Source organism: Peromyscus californicus, unplaced genomic scaffold (genome assembly GCF_007827085.1).
Source record: "Peromyscus californicus insignis strain IS unplaced genomic scaffold, ASM782708v3 Scaffold_82__1_contigs__length_181997, whole genome shotgun sequence".
NCBI lineage: Eukaryota > Metazoa > Chordata > Mammalia > Rodentia > Cricetidae > Peromyscus > Peromyscus californicus.
The window spans coordinates 68992-88684 of NW_026294598.1; the positions used below are offsets into that span (position 1 = coordinate 68992).

General features: G+C 37.3%; 1 protein-coding gene across 1 annotated transcript; it reads right to left on the minus strand.

Annotated features, from left to right (window-relative positions):
- Positions 1 to 4401: 4401 nt before the first annotated feature.
- Positions 4402 to 7651, minus strand: LOC128102852 (zinc finger protein 431-like). Its single transcript, XM_052726745.1, has 4 exons — positions 7615 to 7651; positions 7359 to 7419; positions 4794 to 5950; positions 4402 to 4457 (listed from the first exon to the last, which is right to left on the minus strand). Exons 1-4 carry the CDS (start codon positions 7649 to 7651, stop codon positions 4402 to 4404), a joined length of 1311 nt encoding a protein of 436 aa, XP_052582705.1.
- Between the last annotated feature and the right edge of the window lie 12042 nt (positions 7652 to 19693).

Sequence of the window (19693 nt, forward strand, 5' to 3'; positions counted from 1 at the left end):
TAATTATCATCCTCTGAACCAGGTATTTTCTAGTCTGGTTCCCCCTGCCATGTACACAGTAGACTGTTCCTACTCTTCTGGTCTGAATGAGAAGCCATTTTACACACACAAATCTTTTTGCTGTTACTGCAATGGACAGCCCACTATATGACTCAGACTAGTAGTTATATAACTCTGTGATCTTGCAGGCCTGTAATGAAAGAATTTAGGTAGGTTAGTCAGGCGGATAAGAAGGACAATGCCCTGTGGGACTACAGACAGGGTTCAAATCCACCTCTATCAACATAGGAGTCCTTAACTCAAAACTTCTTTTCAAAAATCTGGAGATGCTGTTGTAGAATTATGATGTCTTCATAGCACAAAAGGACTTAATGTTGGTTGTGATCCTGCAATGGTCCCTTGAGCAGCATGTTAGAGAGACACCAGTAAAGGAATTTCTTTCCCAACTACATGTGAGAGTTTGGTCTTGAAAAGTAGCCCTCTGGAAGGGCATCTTGTAGCATGAATTGTTAGGTCTTGTTAATAAGAATAAACCTGGTGCTAGGTATTGAGGTGAATGCTGGAAGATCAGAGAAGCAGAACAAGCCATAGCCACACCACCTTGCCAATTCCTCAGCTGATCCTGTTTCCACAGACTGGAAGCCTCTGTGTCCTCATCCGAATCTGTCTCAGCTGAACTACTGCTCAAAAGCCTGAAAGCTTAACCTGCTCTAGTTACTGGCCCTCATGCCTTGAATACCTTTCTGCTTTCTGCCATCGCTTCCTGGGATTAAAGGCATGTTCCACCATGCCTGGCTGTTTCCAGTGTGGCCTTAAACTCACAGAGATACCGATGGATTTCTCCCTCTCTAATGCTAGGATTAATGGTGTGAGTGCCACCATTTTCTAGCCTCAGTATCTAGTGGATATTCTGTTCTCTGACCCCAGATAAATTTATTAGGTTTCACAATATTTTGTGGAACACAATACCACCATAGTATCCCAATACTTGCACCTGATAAATGAAATTCAGTTGGAAGAACACACATCAGTCACATCCCAAAATGGAAGTTAGGCTTAAACCTTCAGAGGGAGGTCTGATAATTACTGGCAGTAAAAATCAACTACACAATTTAGGGTAAAAAGAAACCCCAAAGAAATGTAAGCAGTTCCTTTCTTAACTAACAGCCAGAAGTGTCACTGGGATTCTGAGGATTTCATCCTTTACAGAGACCAAAGATGCCAAAAGTGCTTTGGGGAGCTCTGATCTCTAATGCTAAATGATTCTACATGCCTTAGGAAGGAGAAAAGTTAAAAGTAGTAATGAAGGTCTGTTAAAAGGGCCCTAGGTCAGGAGAACTGGATCTTTGTCGTGGGTACAGAACTAACATTTCAGTGCGGATATGTCAATTTCCTGACCAAGGAACCTAGTCTGTGGAGCCCAAGAAATGATCACTCAGGACATTTATTAATCACCTATAATTGATTAACTGATTGTACAATTGCAACCCAAACTGCAGAGAAAACTGGAAAATTTTACAGCTACTTTCCTTTCTGTACTGTGAACATCACTGGTTGTAATATATGGACAATGAATTCCCATTCTCATACAAGCACCTCTACAATGCCACTCTACATTAAAAACCCTGGGCTGAACTAAAATATTCATTGTCCTGTTTCTTTTGCCTTCTCACTGAGCTGGCAAAATCCAGTCTGGAATGCCTAACACTTGGTTACAGTGTCAGGAAATAGTTGGTGGAAACAATATAAAGATAATCCCCAAAATTATGTTGAGAAATTATAACAGGATTTATGGCCCTGTGCTGCAGAGACTAGAGATTTGTATTAGAGTACAACAGGGAAAGCTCACACCTTTTCTCTCAGGCTAAACATCTTATACCTAGAAAATCACAGTCTTATTAGTCAGGAACACACCATTTTATCCAGATCTCCTATTTTGGTTCAACTAGAGTAACTACAGTAATTTGGTTTCATGAAAGTTCAGTTCTTGAACTAGATTCTTAATTGCTTGATCCGTCATCAGACAGTACAATTATTGATTATCTAACACTGATAACTTCAGTACTCATTGCTAATGTCATCTACTGTCATAGCAAAAAAGCTTTCACCTATTTTCTTGCTCACCCATTTCTTTGCTGTGTCTAAACCTGATTAACATTAGTATGTCAACTCAATTATTGCACAACTCCCTCTTTACTTGTAAGTTTCCAGAAATGCCAGAGTTTGGAAGACATTCATTCATTGGTTTATTTTTCTTACTCACTGACTGGTTAAGACACAGACTAGAAGGAATGGTGGGACTATCTTCACAGTCCTCAACAGCACAGGGATGATTAAATGATCAAAGCAATTCTTAATTATAGTGTGTGAATATAACCTGAGGTAAAGGAGAAAGGGATCTAAATAAGAAAAAAATGAACAATAACTGATAAAATTGCAAAGAAAACCTTAATGTCAAGGAAATACATATAATAAAATGTTTGTTTGCATACACACATGAGGTATTTAATTTTATTTCATATTCTCTATTAAGTATTTTAACATTAAAATTGTTAAAAAGTTTTGACAATACAGAAAATGTTGGGAGTGCATCATCTGTACTTAGACTTGTACTTAGGAGACTGAAACATTAGGATTATGAGTTCAAGCATATCCTTGACTAATTACTGACACACAAGGCAGGCTGGATAACAATGAGTATTTCAAAGGAATTTATGAAAAATGAAACCAGGAACAAAAACCCACCATCCTTTAACAGACATCCTTACTTGAAAATTATGCTCACATTCTGCCTGATATTTAATACAAATAGACCACTTACATGATAACCATTATTCTGTACATTGCAGCAGAAAAATACCACACACTAAGTGAATGCACAATAGAACATGAACAAAAGTCACAGAAGGAATAGATGAACCACAAAATAAGCTTCACTAAATGGATTTGCAAAACATATAGCCACTTTATACATCAAATGTTGCAAAAGAGAAGCCATAATGTGACCTTCACATCAGTCTTTAGTGAACATTTTTAGTAATTTACTTACTTCAAAGAAATTAAAAAGGGATGTTAGAAGTTTTTTTCTTGACTATGAACCAAATGTTTATATGAAAAGGATTTTTCTCTTCTATGACCTTTCCCCTATTTCCTAATATAAATATGACATGAAAAAAGCTCTAAAGTATTTACAGGGCTAGAGACACAGCAGTATCTTAATACAAGCTCATTTCCAGGAACAAAGTATGGATTTTGAGAACTTGCAGTAATCCAAACAACAAGAAGTTCCAAAGGTCTAATCTTCTTGGGAACAAGAATAAACATGCACAAGTACAGAGAGATATCACATAATTAAAATTAAAACAACTCTTAAACTAATTTTTACTCATGTTTTTCTCCTGTAATTCTAGTCACAAAGGTATTGAGGAATCTAAATGCTTACAGAATTTCTCTGCATTATATATTGGTTTGTGTAACAGAAAGCAAGCATGTAGGATTGACATCAGAGAAATCAATCATGTTTAGTTTGTGGTATTATTTGGGATTATTTAGAAAATGCTGCCCTAGGGGAAGAAATATGTCATGGTGGGTTGGTCTAAGAGTTTACCATTTCTTTTTTACACTTTATGCTTTATGTTGCAGATTAAGGATGGGAATTTTCAGTTTCCTACTGTAGCTGCCATGTATGAAACTTGTTTCCATGTCACTTTCATTCTGACCCTATATCAGTCTTGAACCAATGGCCAATTAACCACTTTCATATGTTCACATTGACATGATATATCAGAGCAACAGAAATGAATTAATACACATTCATGAACTGTTACACGTGGATTCATTATCTCACGTAATTGAAGTATGAAATCTAAATTAGTTACCATATCCTTTAAATCCATAATCCTTTCTTCCATGTGAATTTGCAGGTATAAACCAAATACAGAGGGACATCATAATGTTTGAAGAGATTTTTGACACCTGTGAGATATTTCCCTCAAGAAAAATCTTATGTACTGAATGTAAGTGTGTTGGCTAAAGATCTTACCAAATCTTTATAATCACATTTCCTTTGGTATGAGTTTCTTTAGATCTTCAAAATCTAATGTTGTATTCACAGGATTTAAGACAGCAATATACACTAATAGTATTACTCTTGTAGGGTTCTTCTCCATTATGTGTTCTTTTATGTATTCTAAGATTACTGTGACGTTCAAATTCTTTATCACACTGATTACATTTGTAAGATGCCATTGCAGTATGCGTTCTTGTATGCCTTTGAAGATGATTATGATGTGCAAAGGCTTTACAACACTGGTTACTTTCATATGGTTTCTCTCCTGTATGTGTTCTTTCATGCATTTGAAGAACATTGTTTTGAGCAAAGGCTTTATCACAATGTTTACATTAATAGGTTTTTTCTCCAGTATGTGTTCTTTTATGCACTTTAAGATCACTGTTACAAGGAAAGGCTTTACTGCATTGGTTACATTAATAAGGTTTCTCTCCTGCATGTCTCTTTTTATATATTTGAAGACAACTGTGATGTGAGAAGGCTGTACTACACTGATTATATTCATAAGGTTTCATTCCAGTATGTGTTCTTGTATGCCTTTGAAGATGACTGTAATGTACAAAGGCTTCATTACACAGATTACATTCAAAGGGTTTCTTTCCAGCATGCATTGTTTCAAGTGCTTTAAAATGACTGTGATCTGCAAAGGCTTTACCACATTGATTATATTCATAAGGTCCCTCCCCAGTATGTGTTTTTGCATGTCTTTGAGGATGACTTTGATGTTCATAGGCTTTACTACATTGATTACATTCATATGGTTTCTCTCCAGTATGTGTTCTTTTATGGCTTTGAAGATAACTGTGTTGTACAAAGGCTTTAACACATTGGTTACATTTATAGGGTTTCTCTCCTGTATGTTTCCATTTATGTATTTGAAGATAACTGTGATATGCAAAGGTTTTATTACACAGATTACATTCATAGGGTTTCTTTCCAGTATGTGTTATTTCATGTGTTTTAAAATGATTGTGATCTGTAAAGGCTTTACCACACAGATTACATTCATAGGGTTTCTCTTCAGTATGTGTTCTTTCATGCCTTTGAAGGTGACTGTGATCTGCAAAGGCTTTACCACAGTGATTGCATTCATAGGGTTTCTTTCCAGTATGTGTTCTTTTATGCCTTTGAAGATGACTATGATCTGCAAAGGCTTTACCACAGTGATTGCATTCATAGGGTTTCTTTCCAGTATGAATTCTTTCATGCCTTTGAAGATGACTATGATCTGCAAAGGCTTTACCACAGTGATTGCATTCATAGGGTTTCTTTCCAGTATGTGTTCTTTCATGCCTTTGAAGATGACTATGATCTGCAAAGGCTTTACCACAGTGATTGCATTCATAGGGTTTCTCTCTAGTATGTGTTCTTTCATGCCTTTGAAGATGACTATGATCTGCAAAGGCTTTACCACAGTGATTGCATTCATAGGGTTTCTTTCCAGTATGTGTTCTTTCATGCCTTTGAAAATGACTATGATCTGCAAAGGCTTTACCACAGTGATTGCATTCATAGGGTTTCTCTCCAGTATGTGTTCTTTCATGCTTTTGAAGGTGATTATGATATGCAAAGGCTTTACCACAGTGATTGCATTCATAGGGTTTCTCTCCAGTATGTGTTCTTTCATGCCTTTGAAGATGACTATGATAGGCAAAGGCTTTACCACAGTGATTGCATTCATAGGTTTTCTCTCCAGTATGTGTTCTTTCATGCCTTTGAAGATGACTATGATCTGCAAAGGCTTTACCACAGTGATTGCATTCATAGGGTTTCTCTCCAGTATGTGTTCTTGTATGCCTTTGAAGATGTCTGTCATGTGCAAAGGATTTATCACACTGTTTACATTCATAGGGTTTCTCTCCAGTGTGTGTTCTTTCATGCCTTTGAACAACACTGTTTTGAGCAAAGGCTTTATCACACTGATTACATTCGTACAGTTTCTCTCCAGTATCTGTACTTTCAAGCATTTGAAAAGTACTGTGTTGTGCAAAGGCTTTCCCACACTGATCATGTTCATAGAGTTTCTCTCTAGTATGTCTTATTTTTTGCAAATGAAGAGAAATATGATGAGGAAAGGCTTTACCATATTGATTACATCCATATGTTTTCTCTCTAGTTTGACTTCTTTCAGGTCTGCAAAGATAATTTGAAAATGTAACAGCTGTACCATATTCATTAATCTTTTACATCTTTATTTCTGTGTGAATTAATTTTACATTTTGGTGTAAATGTAAAGAGAAATGGGATCATAAGGTTTTATCACTTTGCTTATACTTATGTTGTTCCCCTTCATTAAGGATTATTTTGCTCTGTTGAAGATACCTATGATGTTTAGAGCCTTCATTAAATGGATCACATATATGGAATGATTTTCTCAATGAGATTTTTCATATTTATGAAAAGAATTGGAAGTATTTAGACCTTTACCCCACTTAATTTCACTAATATCTTTTCCTATACCATGACTCCTACTACATTTGCTCAATGAACCAAGACAGACAGAAGTTTTACACATTCTCACTACTCAAAGGACTTTTCTTCAGTTTGTTTGTAGATGTATTCCCAGTTAAGCTGGAAAACCAATTATGTGTAAACTTGAATCACATTAAGCAAGCCTACTCAATATGAGACTAGTACATAACTTATAATTGTTTTGAGATGTAGAGGGATGCACTGCATTTTTCCATATTGCTATGTTCATATGGCTTGTACCCAGAGTGACATATGCTATACCTAGTAAATGAAGAATAACAAATAAAAAGTTTCTACATTGTCTCCACACAGGTTGACTTTTTGTTCCTCATATACATGTGATATAGGTTTTAAGGCTTCTTCACAACAATCCCCCCTTAACTCTTGACTCTTAAGACTCCTCTCACTAAACTTAGCAGTGTCAGAAAAACTAGAGAGTAACACTAGCTTTAATATGGAGTATTTGTTTATTACAAGGCTTTGGACATACACTTATCACATATTTAATATGTATACCTTTGGTAATAAGAGTCATATGAAACTAAATGAGTGGGCAATTCCACAGCGTAGCTCTGATAGAACTATGATTCAAATGCTCATATCTCTTAAGGTATTGATTCCTTGTCTTCCTTCTAAAATAAATAACCTGCCAATACAATTCATTTACCTGTCTTTGATGTATATGGATTGTGAGCATTTAAAGATCATTAATGTAATTTAGCTATGATTAATTACACTGTTGCATTTCTTTAAAACTTTCAAATACATTAAAATATATCCAGAGGCACCTTTGTATCAGCTTGTAAATAAAAATTACCTTTCATGTCTTTGAGAGCTTTGACAATGTTCTTCAACTTCAAGATTTTCCCACTTGTATCCTAAAATATAGAATGAGGGAAAGTATAAATTATTACAGGAATTGTGCAAAATTTGATTTACTATCTTCAGTGATCCTTAGAATCTTTCCTGATTTAGTTACCTCATTCTGCCTCATTCTCAATCAGAATTACAGAAGAGTATCAATAACCAAAAAAGAATTTTTGCCTTAAATTAAAATATGAATGAAAATTTACCTATAGCAATGAGGTTCATATATGTCTCCAGCATCATATCTTTGTAGATATTCTTCTGTGAAAGATCCAGCAAAGCCCACTCCTCATGAGTGAAGTTGATGTGTACATCATTATAGGTCACGGCATCCTAAAATATGCTGTATATAAGTATGTCATACATATGTATAAAACAAAAAGCATGGCCGGTCAGGGGTGGTGCACACCTTCAATCGGGAGGCAAAGCCAGGCAGACTTCTGTGACTTCGAGGTCATCCTGGGCTACCAAGTGAGTTCCAGGAGAGTTGCAAAGCTACACAGAGAAACCCTGTCTTAAATAAAGCATGATGCCAACAACATTGTAAATGCATGCTTCTTGACAATATAGTCATATAATTCTGGTGCTTCCCACTCTTATTCTTTAACTCAGACATTACAATATAATCATCAATTTATTTTAGAATAAAAGAGAATTGCCCATTAACAGACATAGAGACAAGCAAACACATCAAGAGCACTGAGTACACATCAATGAAATTGTATGAATAATTACTAACTACAGAAATGATGAGTAAGCTTGGTGTATTGGCTCATACCTTTAATCCCAGAAACCAGAGAGCAGAGGCAGGTATATGTGCTTCTGAGTTGAAAGCTAGCCTAGTCTATGCAATCAGTTCCAGGACAGTAAAAAGTAAATATTAAGAACCTGTCTGCACTGCAAACATCAATCATATGTACAAATACATAGGATGAACTCAGAGCCTGTTTCTTTACTGAAGTTGCTACAAAGAGTTAGGCATTTACTCCAGTTCTGTATTCATCTTCTAGAAATCTGAATTGTTCCAGCTTAAACTGTACTTTAAGAAGTCTTACTATAAGGAACTTTTTATTTAAACAGTTACAAATAGACAGATGATAACATGAGCAATATCACTGTTGATTATAAAAAATCAACACAGGGCAGGCCAGATGAGTCAGAAGTTAAGAGCTGTTACTAGTCTTGTATACAGATGGGTTCAATTGCCAGTACTTACATGGGGGATCCCACAACTGTTCATTATTCTTAGCTCAGAGATTCTAAGACCCTCTTTTGAGTACTGTGAGGGCCAGGCATATGTGCACTGCATATCTATGTATAGAGGCAAAAGAATCATAGTTATTGAAAAACAAAATAAACACAACAAACAGGAAGAATGTCACACACCTGTAATTTAATTACTCAAAATTTCCAGGCACTATGACTGTCATAAATACTGCCAACCTGGAAATGAGAATGATATCCTCTGCCAAATTTCAAAATTCAAGCAGGGGGTAAAGTTAAAAAAAATTGGCATATGCTTGACATGTACAAAAATGCATAATCTAGGCCCATCACCCGAATATATATATATATATATATATATATATATATATATATATATATATATATATATATATATCCACAAATGTTGGACATGTCATCTCAGCATGCGGGAGCAAGGCTCAGGTGAATCTCTGAGTTCAAGGCCAGCTTGGTGTATAGAACTAAGCTTAGGAAAGTCAGAGCTACACAGAAAGTTTGTCATCAGAAACAAATATAAAAACATCAAAATTTAAAAAAAAAATCAGGCTAGCAAAACGGCATAGCATTGAATACCAATTTGTTTAATTGTATCTTATGTGATTAAGTAATAGCATCTATAATGTTGCTGAAGTCATGACAGCACAAGAAGGAAGCTGGCTGTTACATTTCAAATATAACATAGTAGAAACTTAGAAAAGAAATGAGTTAAGGCTATAGAGACATATATCATACCCCCAATAGAAATTTTATCCAGAGAGGTTACTCCTACTTGAGGTTCTACAAGAACCCCAAAGAAAGCTGTCAAGGACAGACACATGTTCAAACACCTCACCCTATCTGGGAGCTTTTTATTCAGTTGACTAGATTCTGACCCAGGTCACTATAGGTTCAGGATCATCCATAAAGAACATGCATTTAGTCACTTCAATGATGCTCATAGTCTGCAACAGCCCCTACACTGTTCAAATGTCCAAAATCGCTTTTGACACACAAGACAAATTCTTGACTGTGTCATCTTATACAACCTGAAAACAATTTAAATATTTCCAACATATAAATGGCACAGAAAACCTTTTCCCATTTCAAATGAGAGGAACTGAGTCATAGTAAGGAAAGACAAGGAGAAGACTGAAATCCAGCAGGGCAACCATTGAATCTGGTAGCTCTGTGTCAGAGACATGGGGCTTCATTTTCAAAGGGCTTAGATGGCTCTCTTCCCACAACTTCCCATACATCTCTCTCTTTGGTTACTTCCACTCAATATATGCAGCTCTCCTAGGAAGATGCCTCATTGCTTAAGTATCTCAACATGTTATGGTCTTAAATTGCAACCCAGGCTTCATCGTCATAGTGTCATGCAATGAACTTAGACACTATCCTCACTGGAACTCTTACAATACCAAACACAGATGCCTACAACAGAGCTGACATGAAAATGCAGACTAAGAATGTATAATCTTAAATTTTGCATCATTCTGGTATCCAGAACCAGTTCAACATCAGTGATTTCCCCAAATTTGGCTTCTTAGTTGTGATATCCCCTGCCATACTTGAACCAGAGTTGTGGCAGGCTTTGAATAAAGTTGCTTCCTGGGACTGACAATCACTTTGCTTAATCCCTCTATTAATTGAGTGCCTAGAAGGAGGGATTCTTACCCTTAAGGCACCTTGCTAGGCTTCCAAAGTAGAGTAAGGGTCTTCTTTTTAATGGTGATACTCTCCCTGAAAGTTGCTGACACTTTTCAGCATTTGACTACCTTCTACAAATTCATAGTGCTGTTTTTCTCTACAACCCATAGACTTTTCATTGATTTATGATCCATTTCTTGATTTTTTTAATGTAGTACTGAATGAATCATAAGTAATAGCTATCCAAGAGAGTCAATAGTCCATCTAAGAAATCAGTCCCATTATTTTTTTTTAATTCTGCCTTACTCGATTTCTTGAGGAAATGGGCAAAATAAGAAAAGTTAGGGGGCAAAATATCACATAAATTACCTCGATTTTAATTCTCCTGAAATCCTTTGACCTGTACCTCCACTGTTCATAATACTTTTAACAGTATTTATTCAATGTACTATAAGAATAACCAATTAAGCTCTGTGTGCAGCTTTCTATGTCCTTTGTCATCTAAATTTTGACATGCTCAACATTGCCCCCAAAAGTCATCCTTCCCAGGACCTTTGGACAACAAAATCACTTTTGGTTTATCACATTCTGTTACAACTTGCTTTTTTCTTGCTCTGATTCAATTCTTTACACAAAAGCACCTAGGTAACAAACATGTTTATTTGCCGCATTCTTCCAGATCACAATCCATCATTGTCAGTGTTTAGAATAGATATTCAATGTAGCAACTGAAGGCAAAAACCATGAGGAATCTTTGTTTCCAGGCTTTCTCTCTGACATAGTCATTGTCTTATGCCATGCTTGCTGTCTTATCTAGTGCAGGTCAACATTCTTAGGGATATTGCATACTCAGTGGGAGGGCCATCACCCATAAATCATAAGTCAACAAAATCTCTCACAGACTTAACAACTAGGTGTTCTGATGGGGCACATCCTCAACATACGTTCCAAAAGGTGACTGTGTGCTCTGAAATGTTGACATCTGAAAGTAAGTAGGACACAGAGAAAATAATATATGAGATTTTCCAAACCCAAACCCAATGAATCAACTACATCAACAACTTAAATAACAAAAAATTTGATGATGATAACAAGTAGCAATACAGATACACCAAGGAATGAAGAAATACAAGTTTCTGAGATCAAGAAGAGAAAACTGAAATTGTTCATCTACAGAAAATCTCCAAATGAAAAACCTAAGGAGATCTTAACATAATATAGTAATTTTCCATATTATAAAAATAAGTGAAGTTCCATCATTTGCCAGAGAAACAATATAACTATATCATAACTAATAAAAAAAAACCTCACACAACTCAGATGGTACCAGTGATCAAAGGAGATAGAAAGACAGACCTACAAATATAACATTGTCCCTTGAAAAATAATTATAAGTTTCTAATGAAAATCAAAATCAAAGAAATCACGGACCACCACTCACCCTGTGCACTCCACTTCTGTCCTTCACCAATAATAGAAAATAGGTTGAGTGAGAAGTCTCTTCCACCAAAATTGGAATCATTCACTTGAAGCCTGATATTTCTACATTGTAGAAAATAGTTTTGGTTACTAATACTATCTCATTTTCCTTTGATAAAGAATAGGATGTCTGTTAGAAAATTTAAAACAATTTCATTTCCTATAATTAAAGATTAGATGTAAACCTATATCAGAGTGAGGAAATAAAAAAAATTATACCAAATGAAAGACAATATTTTTTTAAAATAAATATTGTATGATTCTATTATATATTTAAAACAGCCTGATTTCCTTTATAAGTCTTTGTTTTATAAGTCTTACAAACTTTGAAAACAAGTCTAGACCCATTTTTTGTGTACACTGGTATGTAAGAGAAAGAATATTTTCCATGTGTGTATAGGTGACAGAGCAAAGATCATGTCAGATCCCCTGGATCTGGAATAGCAGGGAATTATAAGCCTCCCAACTTGAGTGCTCATATCTGAACTCCCCCAAGAATACTTGCTGAGTGACATTTACAACCCACATACTACTTTTTATCCAGTAAACTAAAAGTCTTTCACAGATCAGTCACAACAGAATTCTAAATAAGGGAATAGTAAGTAAATGATCCTTGGGAACCTAATGAATCAATATTAAGATGTTGGGTATGGTACCAGGAATACTATTGACACACCTTCCCCTCTCAGGGATCCAATACTCATGGTTGCCCTGAGGGCTGAAACAGAACTCTAGCTGCAGCTTCTCCTCTCACTTTTCATGTCTTCTGTGGATTCAAAAGAGCATCCCCCACAACCCTTCCCTACTCTCCTCATATCTGAGTCCCATTACCCAACTGTGCCAGACACCCTCTGTTCAACTACTCACCACATCTTCCAAAAGACCAGATAGGGTGCCTTCAGATCTACCACAATGTCTCTTACTCCACATCTAATTTTAAAAGTTGCTCCTATCACTGGGGTAGAATATCAGAGGCAGCTTGTTCTCTTCCTTCTCTATGCCTCCGGTGGATCTGAAAATCATCTCCCCTGCATTCCTCTTCCCCCAGTTTCCATCACCACCAAGTAGTCTCCCTTGAACACACCAGGCAAGAAGGCCAGGAAAAAGGTAACACTCATTTGACACACACTTTGAAACTCCAGAGAACCAACACAAACCAAGGAACAAAACTCCCATCCAACAAAGATGAAGTTAGAAAACAGCACCAAACCTATTATCACCCTAAACCAAGATGCCAGCAGAGGAACATAATAACAGCCAGGGCACTATGTGAACAGCAGAACCCAACTGTCCTACCAAAACAGGCCCTAAATACCCAAAAATAGTTGAAATACAAGGAAAAAAAACCCTTAAAACCAAATATATGTAGATGATAAAGTCCCATAAAAAATAGCTTACATGAAGTCATGAAAGCACAAACAAACAATGGATGAATATCAATAAATTCCTCAAAAAAGATAGGAAAACACAAGAAATTGCAGTAAACCAATAAACAATTTAAATAAAGCTAAGATAAAACAAACAAATAACTAAAGGAAACAAATGCAACTGTTTAAGAGCTTAAATTGGAAATAAAAACAATAAAAAAAAACCAGAAACTGAAGGAATTCCAGAAATGAAAACTTTAGGACTACAAACATGAACTACAGAGGTAAGATTCACCAGTAGAATAGAGAAATGGAAGGGAGAATCTCAGACCCTGGGGATACAATAGAAGAAATGGATACATCTGTCAAAGAATATGTTAAATATAAAAATTCCTTGATGCTAAGCAACTAAGAAATCTAGGATATTATGCAGAGACCAAACCTGTGAATGATAGGAATAGAGGAAAGATTAAAAAAAAAAACCACACAACTCAAATGTCCAGAAAATATTTTCAATAAAATCATATAATAATTTTTTCCTAAGTTAAAGGAGGTACTGATGAAACTACACAGAACCATGTACAACACCAAATATACTGGGTCAGAAAAGAAATTCCCCTTGTCACATAATAACCAAATCATTAAGCATACATAATAAAGCAAAATATTAAAAGCTGCAAAGGAAAAACACCGAGCAACATATAAAGGCATACCTATGAGAATTGTACCTAATGTCTCAACGGAGATTCTAATAGCCATAAGGGCTTGGACACATGTGGTGCATGTAGCTAGAGTTTTTCTGGTCCTGCCTGGCCTACAGTCAGGACAAATCTCTCTAACCCATCAGTTCCGCAGTGGCTCAGACCCAACCAAGTAAACACACAGAGACTTATATTGCTTACAAAATGTATGGCCATGGCAGGCTTCTTCTTATCTACTTCTTCTATCTTTTTTTTTTTTTTTTTTTTTGGTTTTTCGAGACAGGGTTTCTCTGTGTAGCTTTAGAGCCTTTCCTGGTACTCGCTTTGGAGACCAGGCTGGCCTCGAACTCACAGAGATCCGCCTGCCTCTGCCTCCCGAGTGCTGGGATTAAAGGCGTGCGCCACCACCGCCCGGCAACTTCTTCTATCTTAAATTAACCCATTTCTATTAATCTATACTTTGCCACGTGGCTTGTGGCTTAACAGTACCTTACATCTCGCTTGTCATGGCTGTGGCTGGCAGTGTCTCCATCTGCCTTCCTGTTCTCTCAATTTTCCTCTTCGTTAGTCCCACCTATAATTCCTGCCTGGCTACTGGCCAATCAGTGTTTTATTTATCAGTCAATCATCCACAGCAGGTGCATGTTCTAAGTAACCACAGATGCCATCTCATTACTATATCCAGAAAATTTTCAATTACCAAAAATGAAGAAAATAAGTTATTCTCTTAAAAAGTCAAATTTAAACAGTATCTATGTACAAATCCAGTACTACAGAAGATTCTTAGAAAAATATCCAACCCAAGGAAGCTAACTACACACATGAAAAAACAGTAAATAATAATCTTACATTAGCAAAATCAAAAGAAGGAAAACACAAACAAGGCTACACTCATTCACGTACTACCATCACTACTAACAACAAAATAACAGGAATTAATGATCATTATTCCTAATATCTCCCAATATCAAATGACTCAACTCCCCAATGAAGACACAAATTAAGAGTATGGATTCAAAAATAATATCCATCATTCTACCATATACAAGAAACACACTTCAACATCAAGGATGGAGATTACTAAAAGGCAAAGGCTGGGAAAACATATTTAAAGCAATTGGAACTAAGAAGCAGGCTTGTGCAGCCATTTTATTACCTACCAAAATAAACTTCAAACAAAATTTAATCAAAAGACATTGGAAGAACACATTATTTATCAAAGGAAAATCCACCAATATGACACTTCAATTATTAATAACTATGCCCCTAACACAAGGTCATCCCCTTTTGTAAAAGAAACACTTCCACAGATTAAATGACACATTGACTCTCACACAGAGTTTGACAGTGGTAGACTACAATACCCCACTCTCACCAATGGACATGTTATCTAGTCAAAAACCAAAGAGAGAAATGTTGGAGATAATGGATTTTATAAACAATATGATCCAAAGAAATACTAGAGAACATTCCATCCAAACAAAAAAGAATACACCTTCCTCTCAGCAGCACATGGGGTTTTCCCCAAAGTAGATTACACACTTGGACACAATTCAAGTCCCAACAGATACAAGAAAATTTAATGACATGGTGCATACTACCAGACAACTATGGATTACAGCTGGATATGAAAAAAAAAAACAAATTTTAAAATCTCATGAATATTGACCAACATTCTACTGAAGAAAATGAGTCAAGACAGAAATAAAAAGGGAAATTTAAGAGTTTGTAGGACTCAAAGAAAATGATTACACAAGATACCCAAACCTAAAGGACACAACAAAAGTGGTGATGTGAGCAAACTGTATAGCACTGAGTGTCTACATTAAAAAAGAGAATAAATGAAAATTATAACTGTCTAGTCTTAAACTCTATCAAAGGCCCAAGAAGTAAATAATAATACCTGCATAAGCAGGAAGTGCAAGCAAGCGACTTCCAAAAAAGTGTAAGAAACAACAGAAAGAGCTGGCTGCCTGGACAATCACCCAAGATTCCTCTGCAATTCCTCTGGGGCATCCAATTTTGGCCTGCACCCTTAGCATATCTGACAGACTTTCATGTGAGGCAGGAATTTTTTTACAAACTGTCCCACCTTGTCTTGAAAAGGTTTGGTAGTTACCTTTCTTGCATCCAAATGACACTAAACACTGTTTCTTCCCGTATACAGAAGCAACAAAGGAAGGTCATCATACTAACTTTTAGTTAGGAAACAGCTATAAAATGGTGTTAAAACTGATTGTGGCTTCATCACTGAAGACCATACCTAGAGGTTGAAGGGAAACATCTAATAGATGGGTGCCACTGTGAGCCAATCAAGAATGTCTTATGGACTTTGGACAGTTTAATTCTTTCCAGACAACAGTAAAGGAATTCAACTTCTGTCTATATCTGAGAGTTTGGACTTTACAAGAGGACAATGGAAGGATATCCCAATACTGCCACCTGGTAACCCAAATTCAGCAGGAAGAAGCCTGATCAGTCATTGTTTCAATCCCATAATGTCAGTTAGTGTAACCTCTGTAGAGGGACATAGGATAAGAACTGAAGGAAATTTTCAGCTATGCAGTTTAGAGTAAAAAACCCCAAAGTACCCAGTCCCACTGCCTGGATGCCTCCCAAACAGATCAAGCCAATCAACTGTTTCACCTATTCAGAGGGCCTGATTCAGTTGGGGGCCCCTCAGCCATTGGTTCATAGCTCATGTGTTTCCATTCATTTGGCTATTTGTCCTTGTGCTTTATCCAACTTTGGTCTCAACAATTCTTGCTCATATAAACAGGCAATGGGACTGAGTCCTGTGCTCAGTGCATGAGTAGGCTGTTTGAAACCTGAGGCTTATGCAGGGACACTTGTCTCAGCCTGGGAAGAGGGGACTGGACCTGCCTGGACTGAGTCTACCAGGTTGATCTCAATCCTCGGGGGAGTTTTGCCCTGGAGGAGATGGGACTGGGGGTTGATCTGGGGGGAAGTGGGGGTGGGAGAACAAGAGAATCTGTGGCTGATATGTAGAATTAAATTATATTGTAAAATAAAATAAAATAAAATAAAATAAAATAAAAACCCCAAAGTAGTGGACTCTGCAAGTACTCTGCACAGACTTCTGGAGGGAAACACCCATATACATAAAATAAAATAAAGCTTAAAAATAAATGATGTCCCAGCCCTGAGACAGAGAGAAGGCAGGGCTAGTTAAAATGATGTTATTCCCAGCCTGCATGCTTGTAAGACATTCCATGAAATAAAGTTTTTACATACTAGAAGAGATTCATTTACCAGTCCTGATCATGTAGAGAAGTTTGAATAACACAGTTTTTTTTTCTTTTCACCTGCTTATGGAGGAAGATGTACTGGCTAGCAATGGTCATAAATGCATTCTTCCTAGCTCCACTATTCTCTAAGTATTGAAGCTTCCAGGAAGACTACTCTATATAATTATTTAATTTGCCTGCAGTTTGCTCAGAGTTTGAGGAATAAAACTTCTAAAGCCATGGAGCCATCCTCCTGCTTTCTCATAGAGGAAAGAACTATTAACCTGTTTGTGATCTAGTTCCTGCTTTTGTTTGCTGTTTGTCTGAAGTCCCTGTGAAAACCAGGTAAAAAAATACATTCAGTTCACCTGATGTCAGTGCTAAGTCACACAACAAACACTCTCCTTATGTGTCTTTAAATGTCTCTTTAGTTGTTAATATTCTGGGCACCCTTCTAACTGTATGGCAGTGAACCATGCCACCCCACATTGTATAGTGGTATGTACAAGCTAGCTAGCCATATTGTGCCCAGGAGGAAGAAGGGTAAGTTCCTATGGAGAGCAGGAAGAGAGTGGTGTCTACTTTTGCAGCCAGGGGCAAATGCTATTGCTATGTATATTTATGCTGATCTAGAAAAAGGCTTTGTCTGTGGTGGAAGAGAGGGACAGGAACTATTGTGCTGTGTTTTAAGCACCTTGTGACCCTATGGGAGGTGCTCTTGTCACTCAGGTCTCACTAACCAATCAGGCCCTCCAGGTGACCTGCCAGTCAGAAGTGGTGCAGGGTCCTTCCTGCTGTCACCAGCTTTAGACTTGGTTTTCAACAGAAACAGGTACTGTTGGTTTTCTGTGGTGTGCTATGAGTGCTACTCCAGGGATCTGAGCAGAGAGCATGGCTCAGTTGGGAAACCATGACTTGGTGAGTGAGGGGCTGCTGTCTCAAGACGGGGTGGAGCAGATGGTGAGGTGTATGATCCTGTGTGGTGGGTCCTTCCAGTATCTGTGTTGGAACCTGCCTGGAGAACCTTTGTCCTGTGGGGTCCCATGTAGTACTTTAAATTCCCTGGACCCAGGCGCTGGCTTCTGAATAACTTTGCTCTGTGGGCTGAATCTACTCACAGAATTGGAAATAGGGACATGTGCTTAAAAATGTCTTTAAAGGTAGACTATGGTGATGCATGAGCTGGGCAGTGGTGGCACAAGCCTTTAATCTCAGCACTAGGGAGGCAGAGACATGTGGAACTCTGTTAGTTCAAGGCTAGCCTGGTCTACAGAGTGAGATCCAGGATAGGAACCTAAACTGCACAGAGAATCCCTGTCTCAAAACAAACAAACAAAACAAAACAAACAAACAAAAAGAACATCTTTGAACTTCAACAAGCTTTCACTGAACACATGAAAAGCAGATTGCCAAACGTGGAGAGTACCTTCTAGTACCTCATAAATGTTCAGTATTTTGCATTTAATTTTTACATGAAAGGTCTATTTATGGTTAATTTTGTGTGGGGTTGTAAAAGGCATCTCATGCATTGGGTAGCACTCCACTACTAAGGTGTGATGCAGATGAGGAGATTTGGTGATTTAAAAGATTTGCTAATGCTCAGGAGATAGTTATTCTCACAAAATAAAATTTAGCGGAGGGAGGACTGCCTCTAAAACTCCCCAAAGATAAGTATATTCTAGCCAGGCTTCTTAGAGATTAGGAGAGTTGGATACACATTTGTTCATCAGGATTGTCTAGACATTTGTCTCCAAATCACCACAAAGGAGCCACCTCTGATATACAACCAGTCACTAGGCCCAAACCCATATAAAAGTATGAGATTCTAACAAGCTACTTATTGAGGCCTTACAGGGTCACAACCAACTATAAGGTCTCCTATATAGTTCCAGGTTTCTTCTTGAGAAAAGCCTAGTTTTGCCAGATGGGCAATATGACACCAGGTGACAATTATTTGAAAAGAAAAACACTTTTGTTGTAAGGACTGGCCTGATCAAGCAAGGCTTTCATGTAGGCCCTCAGGCAAGGAGGAGGAACTTTCTTGGAACAGCTAATAACTGCCTGGGGGCTAGGCCTTGGGAGCTTTCACTAAGGGCCTGATGTATTGACAATGAAACAGAGCTCCTTCCCTAAAATCAAGATATTTTGGCGAGCTGGTAGTGGTCTGGAACCAGGACCTTTGAGGTGGGGTACCTCAGATCTCACATGGAGCTATGATTATTTATCAGGCCCAAGACCACTGGAGGGCTTACTCAGTAGTGTTCTTGAGATGCCCTGTGGTCCTTTTTGCAGCGTTGTTTGATTTGCATCCTCTGAGTTTGTACCACTGAATGATAGTTTCTGCTGACGACATAGATGTTTCCATTTCCTTTCATTTCTCCCCTGGAGGTAGTATACAACATGCTATTCCTCTTAAGAAGTTTCCATAGCATTAAATATAGCTTGGGTAAGAACTCCCTAACCCAGATTTTATCTATTCTACCTTCTACTTTTCCTAACATTTTCATCCCCCGCCAGCTTAATCTCAGGACCCTGTCACTAAAGAATGTCCTGCTGTTTCAGGTCACTGGTATATTTAAGAAACAATTCTGGGACTATTTTTGCTGTGGAAATAAC

What these genes read in the sequence shown, in the direction of transcription:
- LOC128102852 (XM_052726745.1), bottom strand. Translation starts at nt 7,651, where the DNA reads ATGATGCTGGAGACATATATGAACCTCATTGCTATAG. An exon ending in TATGAACCTCATTGCTATAG is followed by an intron (nt 7,420 to 7,614) that starts GTAAATTTTCAT and finishes TCTATATTTTAG; the next exon opens with GATACAAGTGGGAAAATCTT. An exon ending in ATGTAGTAAAGCCTATGAAC is followed by an intron (nt 4,458 to 4,793) that starts ATCAAAGTCATC and finishes AAGCCTTTCCTT; the next exon opens with GTAACAGTGATCTTAAAGTG.